This window comes from Ammospiza caudacuta, chromosome 12 (assembly GCF_027887145.1).
Source record: "Ammospiza caudacuta isolate bAmmCau1 chromosome 12, bAmmCau1.pri, whole genome shotgun sequence".
Taxonomy (NCBI): domain Eukaryota; kingdom Metazoa; phylum Chordata; class Aves; order Passeriformes; family Passerellidae; genus Ammospiza; species Ammospiza caudacuta.
Window position 1 is genome coordinate 8,197,105 of NC_080604.1, and position 18,563 is coordinate 8,215,667.

The 18,563-nt window shown below is 52.1% G+C and overlaps 1 protein-coding gene across 1 annotated transcript; it reads left to right on the plus strand.

Moving 5' to 3' along the window:
- Positions 1-10: 10 nt before the first annotated feature.
- GLYCTK (glycerate kinase) lies at positions 11-13,728 on the plus strand. Its single transcript, XM_058813094.1, has 5 exons — positions 11-91; positions 8,413-8,795; positions 9,162-9,313; positions 11,128-11,303; positions 11,913-13,728. Exons 2-5 carry the CDS (start codon positions 8,506-8,508, stop codon positions 12,810-12,812), a joined length of 1,518 nt encoding a protein of 505 aa, XP_058669077.1. The 5' UTR covers positions 11-91; positions 8,413-8,505; the 3' UTR covers positions 12,813-13,728.
- Positions 13,729-18,563: the final 4,835 nt, after the last annotated feature.

Sequence of the window (18,563 nt, forward strand, 5' to 3'; positions counted from 1 at the left end):
GTGTGGCAGGAAGAGCAGAGAGGCCCGCGCGCTCCCGGCCCGCCGCGATTGCCAGCATCTGCCACCGTCCCCGCCGCTCCCGGGGCCCGAGGTGGGAAGGGGCGGCGCAGGGCATGGTCGAGCGGCTGTGGCGGGGCCGGGGTTCGTTATCCGTTATTTGCCCACCCGCCCGTGCCGATTGAGGCGTAGGGGGCCGGGTTGAGGGCATGACGTCATCCCGTAGAACGGGCAATGGCTTCGCGCCGGGGGGAGACCGTGACTTCCGGTGCGGGGCAGGGCGGGCTGCGGGCCGTGAGGGGCCCGGGGAGCGCGGGACGGCCGCGCCCTGTGCGGGGTGTCCCCGTGTGATGTTGATTTAAGACGTCTTACGGGGTTTCCAGTGGAAACTAGAGAGAAACGCACTGGTCGGCAGCCGGCTGAAGTGAGCCCAGGCGTGCCCGGGTGGTCTAGAGGGTCAGTGGCACCTGGCCTGTACCAGCCATAGTGTGGCCAGCAGGAGCAGGGCAGTGATTGTCTCCCTGTCCTGGCCACTGGCGAGGGCACTCTTTGAGTGCAGTGTCCAGTTCTGGGCCCCTCCGTTCAGGAAGCACATTGCAATATTGGAGCATGTCCAGAGAAGGGCAGCAGAGCTGGGGAAGGGTGTGGAGCACCATCATGTGAGGAGCAGCTGAAGAGCTGTGGGTGCTTACCCTGGAGAAAAGGAGGCTCAGGGGTGACCTTATATTCTCTACAACTTCCCCAAAGGAGGTTGTAGCCCGGTGGGGCTTGGCCAGCTAATCAATGACAGGATGAGAGGACACCGCCTCAATCTGTGCCAGGAGAGGTTTAGGTTGGACATCAGGAAGAATTTCTTCACAGGAAGGGTGCTTAGACGCTGGAATGGGCTGCACGGGGAGATGTGGGGTCACTGTCCATGGAGGTGTTCCAGGAAAGGCTGGCTGTGGCCCTATGGGGTCAGGGTGGCACGGTCGTGCCGGGCCATAGGTTGGACTCGGTGTCTCAGGGTTCTTTTCCAACACAGGGGATTTTGTGCTGTGCCGGCATCTCGGCAGAGCCCGGCAGGAACAGCCTCAGGGCAGCCCAGGTGGCCAGGGAGTGTCAGTCAGCTGCCTCTCCTTTGAATCACACTGTGAACACTTTCTCACCCTTCCCCTCCCACTTTCAGCCCAGCAGTCAGCACATTTTTATTTCCCAGTAATCTTTATTCCTCTAAAAACGTGTTGGCAATATTACAGCAACACCACAGCTGTAGCACCGTGCTCCTACACCACGTGGGCTCTCAGGTAAAGGTGGGCAGCACACACTTAAGCCTTTGAGAAACACACCGTGGCTTTTGAGGATGCTGCTCCAGTACACACACCTTGGAACTGCTTTTTTCTATCAAATCCTGATGACAGGCTCAGTGTGCATGTTTTAGTGTATTTCTTACCTTAAAAAGCTGCTCTTGGACTAGCTGTGAAAATTTCACCCCACGAAGTTTGCTGCTATTTTAAATTTAGAAACCAGCAGATCTTGTCACTTTGATCCCGCAGAAACACAATCAAAAGAAAAAAATGAACTGTAGATGCCTTCCTGAACGTTAATTGCATTTCCTCTCAAGGTGTCCAGAATAGAGTTTGATTTTGCTTTTGGATCCTGTTGCCCTCCTGTGGTCAAACCTCAGCAAGTCCAAGGACTGTTAAAGCTCTGCACGTCCTTCAAATGAGCTCAATTATTTTGTGTGCATTTATTTTTGTCTGATTTAGTGAATTGTTTCTTTTCTCAGAGTCCTTGTCCTCGCTGTTTGCTTGCTGGAGCTCCTACTTACATGTTTGAAGATCTCATCCTCTCACACTGCTGTGGGTTTGGCTCTCAGAATGATTTACCTTTTTTACTTTGAAACAAAGTCAAGACTTTCACAGGGGAGTCCAGGGATACCAGAACACGCCCTCATTCCTCCCGAGGGTCTGGGGTCAGCTGCCCCTTTGTTAGGCCAGTTCAATACCCACAACTGATTTATTTTCCTGTGATAAGAGGGTTTAGAAAAGCTGGGAATGTCGTGCCTCCTGCACACTCTAAATTGCAGGATCAGAGCCTGGATTATCTCCTGCAGGCCCGGAGGTGACTCACCAATAACATCATAAGACAATTTACTTCAAAACACCTACAATACTTAGCTAAGTTTTAGAGTTGTATAACACCGTGGGTTGTTGATTTGATACTTTGTCACTTCCTTTTTATTCTTCTGCCTTTCTTCCTAATCGTTGGAACTTAGTTTGTCAGTTTATACCAAGCTGGAATTTAGCTGGCAGGATAATTGGATCTCCTAGAAAAATGTCATATTAAGTAGGAATTATGGATAATGCCCCTGCAAAATTAGTTAATGGAAAAAACGTTTAATTGCTGCTTGGGTAATATCGATCAAATGCAGTTATTCTGCCTATGCATTTCTGTATTAGATACCATGGAACCTGCACAATACAGGCACTTGTGCTTGCTCAGCAGCAAAAATTCACACTTCTCCCTGCTGAGGGCCCTGAGGCTTCTATGGGCCCCGACCTTGAGTTTATCCCAGTTCCTCTGGAAGGTGCCTCCATCAGCAGTTCCCCAAACTCTGTGCTGCTCTCTGGGTCCCTAATGAAGCTGTGGGGCAGCACAAGCACCAGCAGAGCCCCTGTTGATGACCAGCTGTCAGCTGGACCCCGAGCCATGCTTTCTGCCCTCTGAGCCCCGTGGTCAGGCTGGTGTCCAGCTGGGATTGCCCAGCCCACCCTGCAGCGTGCTCACAGGAATGATGTCAAAAACCTCAGCAAAGTCCAGGCAGTTCACATCTGCTGCTTTCCACCTTCCCCACAGCCTCTTGTCTCAGCCCAGAGGGCAGCTGTAATTGTCATCCTGTGACTGATTAAGATTCCTGGCTCTTTCTCCTCTTATGTTATTTCCAGCTGAGGAGCTCATAATTTTTCTGTTATTAATCCCAAAGACCATGACCTTGTATTTCGCAGCACTGAATTTCAACCCCTTTCTACTATTCCAGTCCTCAAGGCTCGCAGCTTTTCATCTTCTCTAGAATACTGTGATCCTTCCCTGGATTTTAAATGACTCTCATCTTTGATGGCAAGTTGACTCAGAATAGGGAGCTTGAGAAATTACAGCATGAAAGGAAGTAAACTTGGCATGGGCTTGGCTTCGGGGTAGTAGTGTTCTGTGTTGAGCTACAGAAGAATTTTTAGTGAAAAATTTTTCTTCCTTGCAATCCCCAGAGCATGGGAAAATCATTTCCAAAAGGTATATAGGGAGTGAAGGGAGTGTGACCTAGAAAAACTAGTAAGATGCATATGTCAAATCCAGTTAATTTTTTTTTGCTAATGATACTGATCTATATATATAAAATGCTGAATAGAACACTTATCTTCCCTGTGTTTGGCCTTAAGCCACATTCCCCATCAAAGGCAGAGAGACCCTGTTGACACTTTCCTGGTGAGTAAATCAGTCATGAGAGCAACATATTTCTTTTCCGAGCAACATATAGAGAGCCATGTACTGGAAACGAGGACTCCTGGCTTTCCCAGAGCTCAGCATATTCTTAAAACAAAGGTATCCAGGCTCCATCCTACTTTCTCCCTTGCCTGCCTGGCAAACCCTCTGGTCTCATCATACTGCTGCTGACCACCCTGATACTTTTTCCCACTTATGGATGCAGTGAGAGGGGGCAAAGGGCCCCTCACCCTGTCCCTGCACACCCACACGTGCACTGGACCCTTCATAGCTGCCCATCCTTGCTGCAGACATTTTCTCTTTTGCCAGATGTGAATGAGGCAGTGCAGTAATTTTATGCAAATCCATGTGCAGATTAAAAAATTAATCAAATTCTGAAATTTTCATTTAAAGAGATTAGTCTTGAAAAATCCCCCATCTAATCCTCCCAGAATAGTGACTTGGAACAAGCCTTCAGTGCGTTGTTTCCCTCCTGGGTTTAGTGCATCTCCTGGAAAATTTTCTTGTAATGCTTTTGGGACCATGTGGAGCAGCAAGCTTGGGTTTGAGCAGGGCTCACCAGGCGAATTAAAGTTGATATATCAAATGATAGAGGAGATGTGTCAGTAAGTGGGAACAGGGGAGTTTAAGGCAGTAAAATCTCCACTTTGTTGTACTTCATAGGTAAATTCCCCTGGTGATGCAGGAGGAATTGCAGCAGGGAGCCTTGGTGAGCCTGTCAGTAATTTACATGCTGAGAGGCCAGGAAAAAGTCACGCAGCAAGAAAAACGAGGAACAAGAGACACTGCTAAAACTTGCTGTGTCTGGGAGTTTACTGCTGTAATCTGTCTCTTAGAGCTTGAGCTCAAAATTATCCTCCAACAACTGGGGTTTGATCCAGTGCTATCTCCAATATTTTCCTAGCGCCTCGGGGATTTTGAAGCTGACCCTGTAGAAGGTGTGCCAGCCACCAGTCCTGGAGGAAATCCAGAGGTATCCTGACAGCATTGAAACTAAAGTAACTTAGGTCCCTGTTCTCAGTTAAATCATGTATTCTGGCACAGCATCCTCTGATCTCACAGCACCTGAAATGCTCAGGATGTCTGTGTGGTTGGGTTGGCCTGCAATAAGCTCAATTGCCCCAAGTTCAAAAAAACCACAAGCCCAAGATGCAAATCCTTGAACAAACCTCCAACCACAGCAGCTGGAACAGCTCAGCTCTGCCCAGTGATGGCAGACTGGCCCCTAGAAAGGAGTAAAGGAGTATTTTTCTAGCTTTCAAGTACCTGCCATGGAGTGAGGTGCTGGCTCATTTTTCTCACTGCATGGGCATGGCCAGCTCATTTGTTCAGTTTTCTTCCCCAGTGTGCCTCCAAGTTTATGGCTCAGACTCTGCCCTGCTATGTCCATGCTTTTGGTCTCTTGCCACCATCCAATTTACTTGGCAGCTTTACCACATTTCTGCCCCTACTGCTGGATTCTTTCTGTCTCCCTCTGACTTTGGCTCCTTGCCTGCAGAATTGCTTTAATTAAAAAGTTAATGAAAGGTAATGCAAACGAGCATTTTGCCTGTATTTTATCACAGTCCAGCTCCTTCCCCTGCCTCTTTCCCAGAGAAGGTGAAAATGAGAAGCTGGGGTTTTGCTGCATTTTGGTGTGAGAGCTAACAGTGGAAATTTCTACAGGCTTAGGAGGAGCCCTCTGAAGAAAGGGCTTATAATGGTGTGTGTAGATTATTATAAGTGCGTAGATTATTCATGAATGAAAGCTGAGGAAGTTTTCATTTAAAGGGGATTAATCTAAACCCCTTACAATCCTCCAGCTCTCTCTGGAACAGGCAATTCTTAGCATCATTTTCATCCTGAGCTTAGTGCAAACTTACAGAAAACTTTTCAAAAGACTATATCCCAGCTCCACATTATCCCAACCAGGGACAAAGGGAAGGTGTGAAACCTGAACCTCACTTGTGCCTATAGCTTGTCACCTTATATCCATACAGAAGAGGGCTCATTCATCCTTTAGTGATTTCCTGAGAAACTGGGGAACTAAGATTAGTGCATGAAGTAATATGAGTCACATCATCAGCCCCTTCTCCCAGCCCAGATTCCTCACAGCCAGCAGTGGGAAGAGGAAAAGGCAGGGATGTGAGGGTGTAATTTCCCCTCGTGCAATATGTAGCAGTTAACAGGCAATTACACCACTTCTAAACCCACCATCTGGGGAGGGAGCATGAGAGCTGCCATTTGGGTTATTTTTCTTTCCACTACTGCCTGTGTTTTGGGGTGATATTCAGTTCTCTTGATCTTGTTTTTAAAGCCTTAGTAAAATGAGTAGGAGTTTTATTTTTTGTTAATATCTACAGTGGATTCCATAGCACTGATTTATAGCTGTTCCCTGATGACATTTAGTACCCAGTGCCTGAGACTGTATAAATAAATTACATAAAAAGGGATTTGTGGTATCATTAGCAGCACCCCCATTCCAAGGGGAGTCTCCACTGAGCCTGTATGTCTAATCAGAGCTGACAAGGAGCAGAGTCACACACTGAGACATCCAAAGCAAATGGATCTGTGCCAAATTCAGCTCTCTGTTGCACTGGCATAAAGTTGGATAACCTCAGAGCACTAGGGGGTTTTACACTGTATTTACTCTGCCTTTACACCTGTGCTCTGAGATCAGTGCCAGGCAGTGAACCCCAAAATCCTGAGGTGCAATAGAAAGGCACTTGCTGGCTCCCACAGGCTCTGGATCAGGCCTCGATGGTTAAAATATAATCTGAGTTCAGAGTGCAGAAAACAGATTACATGCCTGCTATTGTACTGAAATGCTTTCCAGAGTAAGCATTAGCAGTATGTACACAAGTGCCAGATGAATTAAGCTGACATTTAGTTTTTCCACCTCCAGTAGGAGAGGACTGCCTTTAAAGAACTCCTGCCTGCTGTGTGGTGTCTGGAGCTGGAGCTGCCAGGAGGGCACGTGTGACAGAGCCACGGCTGCAGGTCTGCTGGTGCTCAATTTCCCCTGCAGGTCTGCTTGTGCTCAATTTCCCCGGGCTTCAGGGTCAGCGGCGAGCAGAGACATCAAGGCAGAGACAAAGCCTGTTAAAAACTTTGGGGCTTTATTTTCTTAAACTCCCCTGCCTCCCTTTAAGCTTTTCTTCTCCAGCCTTTTCTGCAAACCCTGTATTGCAGCTCAGACGAGGTGACCTGGGGTGTGATGCACCTCTGCTTTGTAGCACCTTCCTCTGATTGCACAGTGCCCGGGGCCAGGTGAATCAGAGACCTGCTGGGAGCAGAGATGCTTATCTCAGTTCCTGAGAGGTGCAGGGCTGACCTCACTGCGGCCCTCAGTTACTCTGGCCCTCACTGAAGTGGGGTCAGTGGTTTCAACTGCTGGCAGCATCAGCTGCCATGAAGTTTAAGTCTAGTAACAAAGTGGTCAGGGCACCCTGTCTTTTGTTCTCCTGTCTCCTCGTGGTTGAAAAGCCAGTCCTGACAGCACCTAAAGGGAGTACACATAGGAAGTTAATCTGCCTTGGCTTTTGGCTTTAAAATCTGTTCCCTAAGCAATGAATCGTTTACTACTATCCTTGTTCTTAAGGGTCTTTCCCCACGTCAGTGATTCTTGGGGTTCTTTCTCTGACAAACTTTTGATTCTCTTTATAGCCTTACCTACAAGTCCCTTGTCCCAATATTTCAGTGTTCCTAAGTTTCAATGCCTGAGAAGGTGTGTAGAGGTTTTCTCTGTAGATCTTTTGGGTCCCTGCAGCAAAATAAGGCAGATTTAGACCCGGAGGAGCTGTTGAAAAGCTTGTCCAGCTTAATGATTAACACCTTGCAATGCTAGGGAGTGTCAGGACAAAGAGACCTCTGGACTCCTGAGCTCTCCTAAAAGAAGCCCTTGCACAAAACACATCCATTTACTTGAGAGAGGATTAACTCTCTCTCAGGGAATTTCAATGGGTCTGTGATCAAGTGTGTTGCCCTGGCTGCTTCAGCCTCCTGGCACCCTGCCTTAAATGCCATGAGCAGGAGAGATGCAGATCACAAGGATCTTTGATCCTCAGAAACCAGCAGTGAACTTGCTGCCAGTTAACAGAAGGAAGGAGAAATGCTGGGAGGGAATAGATGTGTGTGTGCCGGCAGGGGCCACCTTTCCTCTGTCAAGACAAGTATCTGCCCTTGAGCGGCTGAGATTTTTTGGTCCATGCACAGATCTGTTGCAGATAATGCTAATGCTCAGTGGAGAGCAGCTCAAATGAGCTTTCACAGACACGGCTTTCACAGACACTTTGCGTGGATATGAAGTCTTATTTGGGCTCTAAATGTGATTTTAATGGATAATGAGGAGTAAAAGAGAAAGGTAAATTAAGCCTTGTGTTAATTTGTTGTTTGGTGAGGAAACCTCATTACTGGTCTCTCTGTGGCCACCAGCAGCAAGGGATGAGGCAGCCAGCAAGGCTGCTGTTTCTCCTCAGTCCGTGTCTGATGCTGCAGGGACACATGGGGCAATGCACAGCCAGAGGGTGACATCAGCATTTGGCTGGCATGGGGAAGGGAGTTAATGTAGTGAAAAGCTGTTCCACCCAGATGCCCTGCTCTCTCCAGGACAGAGAGCAGCTTCCACAGTTTGGAAAGGTGTCAAACGTTAAGCAAATAGAAATGATGGCTTGCCAGTGGCAAATCTACAGTGATGGAGGAGCTGGCTGGCAGAGCTCACCTTCCCTGCAGGAGGTGATGAGATTGCAGGGGAATCACAAGCTGACAGATAGTTTGAATGTGACACTGTCCTTCCCTTCCTCCTGCCTGGGGAAAAGTTAGAAAATGCTGCTTGTATGACACCTTAATCTAGGGGAAACAGGAGCTAGAGTTCCACAGTTCGTGTTTTGACCTCTCTGTTCTTTCAGTGACAGCCCTGTCTCTTCTACTAGCAAAAGTGTTCACTTTCCCTTGCAGGTCGGAGGCTGCTGGCTGTTTCGGCCCTTGGTGGCAGGAGTGCAGAAGCCACCCCACAAGGCAGAGGGGCTCAGCCCGGGCAGCCTGTGCCCCATGTCCCTCCGCGAGCACGCGCTGTCCCTGTTCCGCGGCGCCCTGGGCACCGTCCGCCCCGCTCCCATGCTGAGGAGGGCTCTGAAGCTCCAGGGAGAGGGGAGCCCTCAGCTGCTGGTCAAGGGCCAGGCCTTTCCACTGAAGAGGGACCACCTGTACCTGGTGGGTTTTGGAAAAGCTGTGCTGGGGATGGCTGCAGCAGCAGAAGAGATCCTGGGAGAGCACCTCACTCGGGGGATTATCAATGTGCCGCTGGGGATCCAGGAGAGCCTGCAGCGAGCAGGAATGCAGTAAGGACTGTTTCTGGGCAGTTTTGGGGAGCAGGGAGGAGGGGTATAAGCTGCCAGATTTTTCTCTGTGGGATATTGCTATGAACACCTTAAGTCCTTCTGAGCTGCCCTTGCTTTGCTGCCCACCTCATCCACCCCTCTGTTCTCATCTTCAAGCACCATCACATTCCAGTGACACCAGTAATGCAGCTCACCTCTTGTGCTGGGTGTGCTGCCTCTGGCTGTGGGGAAGAGACACTCAGCAAAGGCCTTGTGTCCTGGTCACTCCCTGTATGCCACTGGTACCCCAGGCACCTGCAGGTGACAGCCTGGCTGCCTGTGTGGGTGCACAGATCCGTGCTGTAATTGCCTCTCTTACCTCACCAGGGAGATGCTGCTGAAGCCACACAGCAGAATCCAGGTCATCGAAGGTGCCAAGAACAATCTCCCAGATGCAGAGGCTCTGAAGGGAGCAGTTGCCATCCAGGAGCTGGCTGAGGGTCTGACTGCAGATGACCTGCTCCTTGTGCTCATCTCAGGTAGTGTGGGGATCCCAGGGAGTGGGATCTGCTGAGGCCCCCAGCTGCCTGCCCACCCCTGACCCTGCAGCAAGGGAGTGCTGTGCTGTGCCAGCCCCTTCAGCACAGCCACTTGCACCTCTGATTTTTCCTCTCCCTTCTGCCATCCTTCCTCCAGGCATGCAGCAGGGGAGAGCACAGGGCTTCCTGCTGCTGCCTCCCAGCACTGGAAAGAGGCTGAGCTGCACAGGCTGGGTCCTGCAGCTGTGCCACCACAGTGAAGTGGCACCTCTGGGCACAGCCTGGCAGCTGTTCCCACCTCTTGGCAAGGAGACACTTTCTTCCTGCCCCCTCCTTACCTTTGGGGATGCAGACTTGGAGAAGCAAGCACTTGGTAGATTTGCATGCTCAGCCTTTGTGCAGGAGCGTGAGTCTGAAAGCTGAGCTCTGGGACTGACCTTTCCCAGGGCTTGGCTCCTTCCCAGCTAGTGGAAATGAGGCCTCCAGGTAGCACACAGTAAGCTGCATGCCTTGCAGGGGCAGCCCTGCACACCCCCAGGGCTGGCTGGTGGCCCCCAGGCTGTCCCCAGATCCAGGGCTGTGCAAGAAGATGCATCAGAGGGATGCAGTGACATCACCTCATCCTGAGCTCAGTGGCAGAAGCATGCAGGGGCTTGGAGCAGCTCTGCAGAAAGGCCTTGTTCTCCTCTGCTCAGTGTTTATTCCCCTGTGGATGCTGCAGCCTGATCCAGTACAGAGAGAGCAGTGCCATTAGGCAAACACCCAAGTGACTGGAAGCTAGCTGTGCTTTCTGGGAATTCCCCTGGGCTTCCTCCTGTGTTCTGGCTCCAGGGATCTCCAAGAGACTCCTCAGCCCTTCAGGGAGCCTGTGCAGGATCTCCCCGTGGCTGTGACTCCCTGTGCATGTGCACTCCCACACAGCAGCCGGTCCCCAACTGCTCCTGCCTCTCAGCTAGATCCCTGGCTATTGACTGAAACACAGGCATTTGCATTTGTTTTTCTTGCTCATCATGTTTTATTGATGCTGATTTGTCTCAAACCTCTGAGCAGGCTTTGCATTTTGACAGTAGCATTCAGCTGTACTTCTGTGCACGTTCACTCTGTGCACAGACCTTGCTCTTTTCTCCTCTGTATTTTCAATCCATTCCACTTTTCCATTAGAACCTTTCCTTCTTTTCCACATTTCCAATGCCTGCTTGTGTCAGACAGAATTCCCAGCAGTGAAGCTATCACCCTGGACTCAGTGTGTGCTTTGTCCTTTGCATTACTGTCCCCCCTTTTCTCTCCTCCCAGGCCTAGATGAGTGCAGTTCAGCAGTTTCCAATCTTGCTGCATCCCTAGCCAGTGTTTTTACACACTGTCCTGAATAAATGGAGCCACCACAGCAGGCAGTGTCCCCATGTGGCCAGCACTGGCTGCTGTGTGATCCATGGAGGCCATGGCTCCCTGCTCACACACCCAGGTGACCCCTCAATATCAGTGTGAGGAGCCAGCTGCAGCCCAGTGCAGAGGTGAGGGTGGGTGCCGTCCCTCTTCTGTCACCCCCACCACACTGCAGGCTTGTGGTGCCCCCATGCAGCCAGGCTCACACTGCCTGGGTGAAGTGTAGCTGACTGCAGAGAGTGCAGCACAGCAGTGATTCAAACCCACCACTGAAGATGACTGAATTCCCCAGAGATGTTAGCTTAGGTCCCCAGTCACCTCTGCCTTCCCTCCAGACACCGGTGAGGGAAGAGAAAAGGCTAAAGCCTTGCTCTCCTTTGTCCTCCTTCTCCTGCTATCCTGATGTCCTTGCCATCTCTTCTGCATCCTAGGGGGTGGATCTGCCCTCCTGCCTGCTCCCATCCCTCCCATCCTCTTGGAGGAGAAGGAGAAGCTCACAAAGCTGTTGGCTTCCCGAGGAGCTGCCATACAGGAGCTGAACATTGTCCGGAAGACTCTGTCCGTGCTGAAGGGTGGAGGGCTGGCCCAGCTGGCACATCCTGCTCAGGTGACCAAGGGAAAGCCCCTGTCTGCCCAGACATCTCCCATCTACCCTTAAAACACAGGTTTAAATCAGCTTGCCAGGTTTTTGTCCATACTGAGTGAACAGCTTTGCACACTGTTTTGGGGCTCTCTGGCTGAGATTTCACTTTGGGCAGAAACTCTCAGGGAGACAGAGCTGGGAGAGTGGGAATTCAGACTTGGGAAACATCAGCCATCCCATCATGCAGACCCCAGCCCACAGCCAGCAGGCACTTCCAAGTGTTGGTGCTTCAGCACAGTACTTTCAAGGCTGGCCCTGACCCTTGGCTCCCCTGGGGGCTGTTCTCAGCATGTCCCATTGCTGAACCCACACTAGGTTGGGCCTGACAACTGCAGTGTCACAGGTTACATCTTCCAGCATGATAGTCCAGCTTCAAAGGGGACTGTAAATCTGTGGCTTTGAGAAGGGCAAGGTGACACTCACAGGTCCATTAATTGAAAATGGGTGAAGCCCTACCCTGTTTCCATCTGCTTTGATGTGGGGATGGCACTCAGAGCAGTGCTTATGCCAGGGCTCTTTTATGGTCACCTGTCTTTGCCTCCTGCAATAATCTGTGGGCATTTCTTTCCACAGGTGGTGAGTCTCATCCTGTCTGATGTGATAGGTGACCCCCTGGACATCATAGCGAGTGGGCCCACTGCTCCCAGCTCCCACAGTGTCCAAGACTGCCTCCAGATACTCACCAAATACAACCTGCTGCACAACCTGCCCAAGTCAGTGGAAATGGTCCTCTCCAGCTCTCCCACCAAGCCCACTGCTCCAGAAAACTACTCCCATGTTTCCAACATCATCCTTGGCTCCAACAGGCTGGCTCTGGAGGAGGCCAGGCGCCAGGCTGAGGGCCTGGGCTATGCAGCCCTGGTGCTGAGTGCAGCAGTGCAGGGGGAAGTGGGCAGTGTAGCCACCCTGTACTGCCAGCTGATCCAGCTGCTCTGCCTGGGCTTCAGCAGCCTCGCAGAAGGGCCCCTGGGGGACGAGCTGAGGGGCAATCTCCTGCAGCTGGAAGCAGAGCTGCAGATCCCAGGCTTGCACCTGGAGGAGTTCCTACAGGCCCTGAGAGGATTGGGGCCCGACAGACCAGTCTGCATCCTGGCTGGTGGAGAAACCACGGTCCAGCTCCAAGGAACAGGCAAGGGAGGGAGAAACCAGGAGCTGGTCCTGCGTGTGGGGCTGGGGCTGCACAAGGCCCAGGCCACAGGAGCCAGCAGCCCCCAAGGGAGGTGTGAGATCCTCTTCCTCAGTGGGGGAACAGACGGGCAGGATGGGCCAACGGAGGCAGCAGGAGCCTTCTGCAGCCCAGGGCTGGTGGCTGAGGCACTTCAGGAGGGCCTGGATGTGGAGGCCTTTCTCAGGAACAATGACTCCTACACGTTCTTCAGCCAGTTCCAAGGTGGGCATCACCTCCTGGTGACAGGCTTGACAGGCACCAATGTCATGGACATCCAGGCCATTTTAATTAGAGCCACGGAGTGATCATGAGAGCTCCCTCTGCAGACACCCAGATGCACTTAATTAGAAGCAGGAGTAAATGAGAGCACCAATGCTGTGGACAAATGCAAACTACTTAAATTAGGGCTCACTGTTGAGGCTGCCAGTGTCTTTGACAGAAAGAATCCACTGTGTAGACACATGAGTGAATGTCCACAGCAAAAACAAGCACTTCTAATTGGTGGGATCAGAGGAAGGTAAGGGGTCACATTACAGAGAAAGAAACTGGATTTAAGGCATGTGACTGCTCCAGTTAATTTAAGAGATGTAAGGAAGTTGAGGCCATTTGCAGAGCTACCATGGAGAGCCCTTGCTGCAATGTTGCACTTGCAGTGCCCCCAGCTAAGAGCAGCTCAGCAGTGGGGTTTTAGGGGTCCACTGGAGCAAATTACAGCAAGGCCTGCTCACATGAAGCATGGAGCGGCTGGGGGGATGTGCTGGGAAGGGGACACCCAGCACCTGCTCCACAAGCCAGCACAGTGCCCTTCCCACAGCAGGGTACTGAGATGACAGAGACCCAGGCCCAGCAGGATGCACTGCCAGGAGTGTGGCTAAGGAGCACGCTGGCAGAGAGAAGTTCTTGATACTGGCTGGGTGGCACAAGCAGTGCACAGTGACAAAGAGGACAACATACCTTCCCTGTACAGTGTAAGGATGGGGATGAATGAAGCGCAGTGACAAGCCAGCTGTGTGGAGTCCTCCTCCAGCCTCTTTCCCTCCACAGCAACATCTTCCCTGCTGGTCCCTGTTGGGAGAGCCTGTGTGCCAGCAGCATGTATGCTATGAGCTTTCATGGTGTAGTTTTCCAACTGTAGGAAACTCATGCATCCAGCCCGAGCCACTGACCTTTCCTCTGCACTGAGGCAGAAGTTGCTGTCATTCTGATTAACTCTGCTAATTCCACAGAACAAAAGACAAGGAAACCTTCGTGCTCAGCTCTCCTGACCCATACTGCTGAGCTGATCAAAGGGCAGATCTGCCAGAGCTGTGCTCTGACAGGGAGCTGCTCCCCCCACATGCACGAGGACACTGTGGTTATCACGTTTTTGTCACCTACTGCAGTGTGGTATGTGGGAGAGCAGAGATGAGCTCGGTTTCCCAGGACAGGGAGCTCACAGTGGGGCAGGATTTCAGGAGGGCTTTGCCTGCAGCAACAGGCACACTGACGGTTTGGCTGGGTATTCAAAGGGCTTTAGCTCAGCAGCCAGTATGACCCAGCACGTCCAACTCCTTTTGAATATCCGTCTGTTTGTTACAGAGCCTAAGTGGGAGCTGAGCTCCTTTGAAAATCCAGCTCTAATGTAATAGGACACGCTTGACTCAGACTCTTTCCAGACAGACCGACCTACTCCGTGTGCCTGATCTCATCGCGTGACATAAATACACCCTTGTGCCAACAGCCTGTGGTGTCTCACTGAACAGTCACTTGTTCTGCACCCCACTTCAAGGTGGATCAGAGGGTGGGGTTTTGTGGAGGATGCAAAACCTCCTATTTTGGTTTTGAAGCCAGTACCTAACAAGTAGGGATATCAGCAGGACCATCATGGGGCCTGCTGTCGATGCCAGGCTGGCAGCTGGACATTCTGGGCTACAGCCCAGGCTCAGAATAAGGCACAACCCTGGGAATTTCAAAACCCCACTCTTGCCCGGTGGTTTAAACTCATCCATGCATCTCATTTGTCCTCAGAGTCTGAAGGTCTTTTGTAACATGCCTGAACTTGCTCACAGTGGCAAGCAGCTCCCAGATCTGCTGGGGAAAATCTGCCAAGCGTTACAGAGCTCGCTGTGCCCCCGTAGTGTCAGGGGTGGTTGTGCAGGAGAAGCTGCTTTGTGCTCTGTGTTTTTCTCCAGAGGTCACTGGCAGGTCGCCTGCACCGTGCCCAGCAGGGCAGCTCCACAGGGCACTAACATGGGCAGCCACACAGCCACGAGTGTGGGCTGCAGCCAGGACAGCTGGGCCATTCTGCTGGCTCCAGAGTGTGCTGGGTGCTCCCTGGGCCATTCTGCTGGCCCCACAGCATGCTGAGCCCTCCCTGGGCCATTCTGCTCCAGCAGAATGCAGAGTGACTCCCTTTCAGGCTGGGGTGCCTGGCAGAAGGGTCACTGCAGCAGCAGACCAGTGTTTCAGCCTGGGCACACTGCCACCACTGCCACAGGGCCACCACAACCCCCTGCCCACAGCTCTGCCACACTGCTGAGCACCACCCTGGACTTGGAGCTGCTGCTTGTGCTGCCTCCCAGTCAATTCCAGAGGACCTTGGGCTAGTGCTGGCTGGCTTCTCCTGGGAAATGCCTGCTCCAGGTAGCCCCAGCAGTGTCCTTGCTTCCTGAATGGTGGCTTTTCATAACGATTAAAGAGTGTGTGTTGGGGAGGAGAGAAGTCTAATAAAAGCTTTGTTGAAAGGATGGAGCTGTTTGAAGTGCATTTCCCATCTACCTTTGCTTGGCTGCCATATATGGATTTTTGTTCTTGTCCTTTCTTTCCTAATGAGGAGATAACAGGCCAGGGGGAGGTTCAGCAAGAACACCCAGGCTACAGAAATACTTCTCTGATGCTTCTGCCTGGATAACTCAAAGCTCCATTTCCAAGGGGTTGCTTTGGTGGACCCTGTGCAACTTCTGCCAAGGGACAAAAGGAGCACTGGAGTGTGCTCAGCCCTCCCAGACAAAGCAGCATCTTATTCCTCTGGACAGTGCTCAGCAGGGAATTGTCTGCTATCACTCCAGGCCCAAGGCCAGCTCCCTCTGACCTGCAGTGCCTTCACAAAAGGTCAAAAGGCCCCATGCATGAGCCAACATACCTTTGGGCCCCACTGGCCAGGTTTAACAGGATTTGTGAGATAACACAAATCTTAAGACACGAGAGAGAGCATCGCTTACCTGCCTGGTAATGATTTGCCTCTGGGCTGGCAGGACTTGGCAGGAGCAATGACTTTCCCATTGGAACTCAAGTGAGTCACCACAGCTGAGCAGGCTTTGCAGCTTGTGCTTGCTGTCCTGGATGGGATATTGGCCTCATGAGAGTAAAGCTGTGCAAATGAAGACACCAGAGTGTGGAGCAACCCCGGTGTGTGGGCTGTGCTGGGACCAGCTGTGTGCCACCCTGGCTCTGGTGCTTGTGCCTAAGGAGAAAAGTCACAGAGAGAGAGAGTGAGGACAGTAAGAGACACAGGGGCTTGATGCTCACAGTCCCTTTGCTTTTTATCAGAAAGCAAAACTTTCTACACCAGCCAGCCTTCAGGAAGGAGCCAGGTGGGTGAAGATAGCCAGCAGCTCCCCGGCCATATCCCTACACATGGGCAGGAGACAGTGGGTGGGGAAAATGTGCTCAGATGCTGTGTGGGGAGCAGGTGAGCAAAGTCTGGGTATGTTCAGGGTTGATTTGCTCTCCCAGGTCGGCAGCTCGTAGCCAAACAGGGCTAACGGCCGGGGGAAGTAACAGCATTATTAACAGCACGAGCTTCTGGCAGTAAATTAAAAATCTTGGCTGCCGCCCTTGGCTCTGCTCTTGCCTCTTAGAAGACATTAATATCACAGCTCCCCAGCATTCCCATTATCACTTCATTAAGGATCCAATAATGATAAATGTGGATGGTTTTATTTTGCACAGAGCCTGATTAATGGCCAATAATTCACTAGGTGTTAATGGGGCCCTTCCTTTATGGAGGCATTGGAAGGAGCTGCCTTTCATCTCCTCCACAAGCCACAATTTTCACCATTTTCGCTAATGTGACAGATATAACACAAACCTTGAAAGAGTGGCTGAGGCCTCTTGAGAAACCTTGAAGAGCATCGTGCCTGGGGCAGCCCTTGCTGTCGTGGCCATTCCTCAGCATCTTTTTCCTCTTTTTCCTCTTCCTCCTCCCCTGTGCTGCTGGCAGTGCCTGCATATCCCAGGATATTTGGGGACAAAAGCAGAGCAGCAGATTCCCCAGGGATCAGCCCACCAGTGCAGTCACTGAGGCTCTCCACACAGATGTGGTGCAGAAGGGTGTTTGTGCGCCACCCTTGCAAGGGGTGCAATGCAAGGAGTGGGCTTGTGCCGGCCTCACCCCAAAGCAGCCTGGCACCCCTCATCTGCATCCCAAGAGGGCTGGGGAGACTGGGATGCAGGATGAGCTCAGGCTGAGGCCAGCAGTCTCCCTCCAGCCCCCGGGGACAGCTCTGGTGGCTCCTCTGAGGCCGGCTCCCGTGGCACAGGGGCTGCTCTCTGCCGCAGGAGCCCGGCGTAGTGCACGGCTTCAATCCCTATATGAAGTGGGATGTATAATCACATAGGAATAAAAAGCCATACAAGACAGCAGGCTGGGAGATGCTCCGTGCTGGAGGATGATGGGACAGTCCCTCTGCCCGGGCTGCCACGGCCCTGCTGGGATGGAGCCGGACCCCAGGGAGCCCCAGGATCCCCCCAGCCCCTGCATGGGGTCTGTGGGGACACACAGGAGCCCTGCATCAAGCAGAGGAGAGAGGCGATGTGTCAGCCAGGAGAAGGCTTGGGAGGCCCCAGAGCTGCTGCAGAGGGAGCCCCAGGAGGTGCCAGCACTTGCTCCCAGCTCTCCTAGCTAACAAGGGCCTCCCATCCCAACTCCCTGCTAGGGGCTGCGATAAGACTTGCTCTGTGCAGCACCCAGACCTCCTTCCCTCTCACAGTGCCCATGTGGGAGCACCACCCTGCAGGAGCTCCTCCAGCCTGGCATCCCTCTGCTTGTACCACCATTGTACATTGTACCAGCATTGTCCCCCAAGGCTTTACCAGCCCCACCAAGGCAGTGGGCACCACAACCCTCCAGCCCCACCAAGGCAGTGGGCACCATAACCCTCCAGCACCATCACAAACACCTGGTGAGGGGAGAAAAAAGAGCCAGCCTCCTCCCTGTGGCAGTCAGAGCATCCTTCTCCATCTTACCAGGGAGAGGAGCCCAGCAGCTGGAGCGAGCAGTTGCAGGGAGCTGTCAGCACCCAGCTGTCAGATCCCAAATCCCCTGGCAGCCCATTAGGAGCAGCTCCTGGCTGCCTGCAGGAGCTCTTGTCAGGGGACCAGGCACTAACATGGATCCTCCTCTAAGGAGGTGGATGTGGGTGGAGGGAAAGCAGGGAGCTGTTCCTCAGTGAACACTCAGAGAGCAGCACTGGCACAGCCAGGGCAGGGAGCCCACCCAAGCAGTGCTGGGGATGTAGCCAAGGGTGGCCAGCAGAAAGGGCTGTTTGTGCCACCTCCTCTCCCCCTGCCTTTCTGCTGACATCCCAGCAGCAATTCTGGCATCCACAGGATGGGAGAGCTGGAGCAGTGCCTGGGGCAGGAGAGAATGGGTGCTGGGTGCAGGCTCATGCAGTGCAGCCCAGACTGAGAAGGGAAAGGTCTTCTAGCTAAAAACAAACAAACAAAAAAAACCCCAAACTAACAAACAAAATCAAAACCAAGACAGACAAATAAAAACTCCACACCAACCTCCCACCAAAAAAAAAAAAAAAAAAAAAAAAAAAACAAACAACAAAACCCCCCCAGCAAAGTACCAATACATTCTCTGGTTGCCACACAGCACTAAAAACTCTTTTTGCTGGCCCAAGACAGCACAGCCAACAGCCTCCAGCTGAGCACTATGGTGTTGTCTTAAGCAGCTCCAGAGGGGCTGAGCCACCCCAGAACCATCACCCTGGGCTCTCCTTAAGCCAGCAGGAGGAATTCCAAGCCTCAGGCTGCCTTTCCATGCCACAGGGTAGCACTGGGAACGTCCA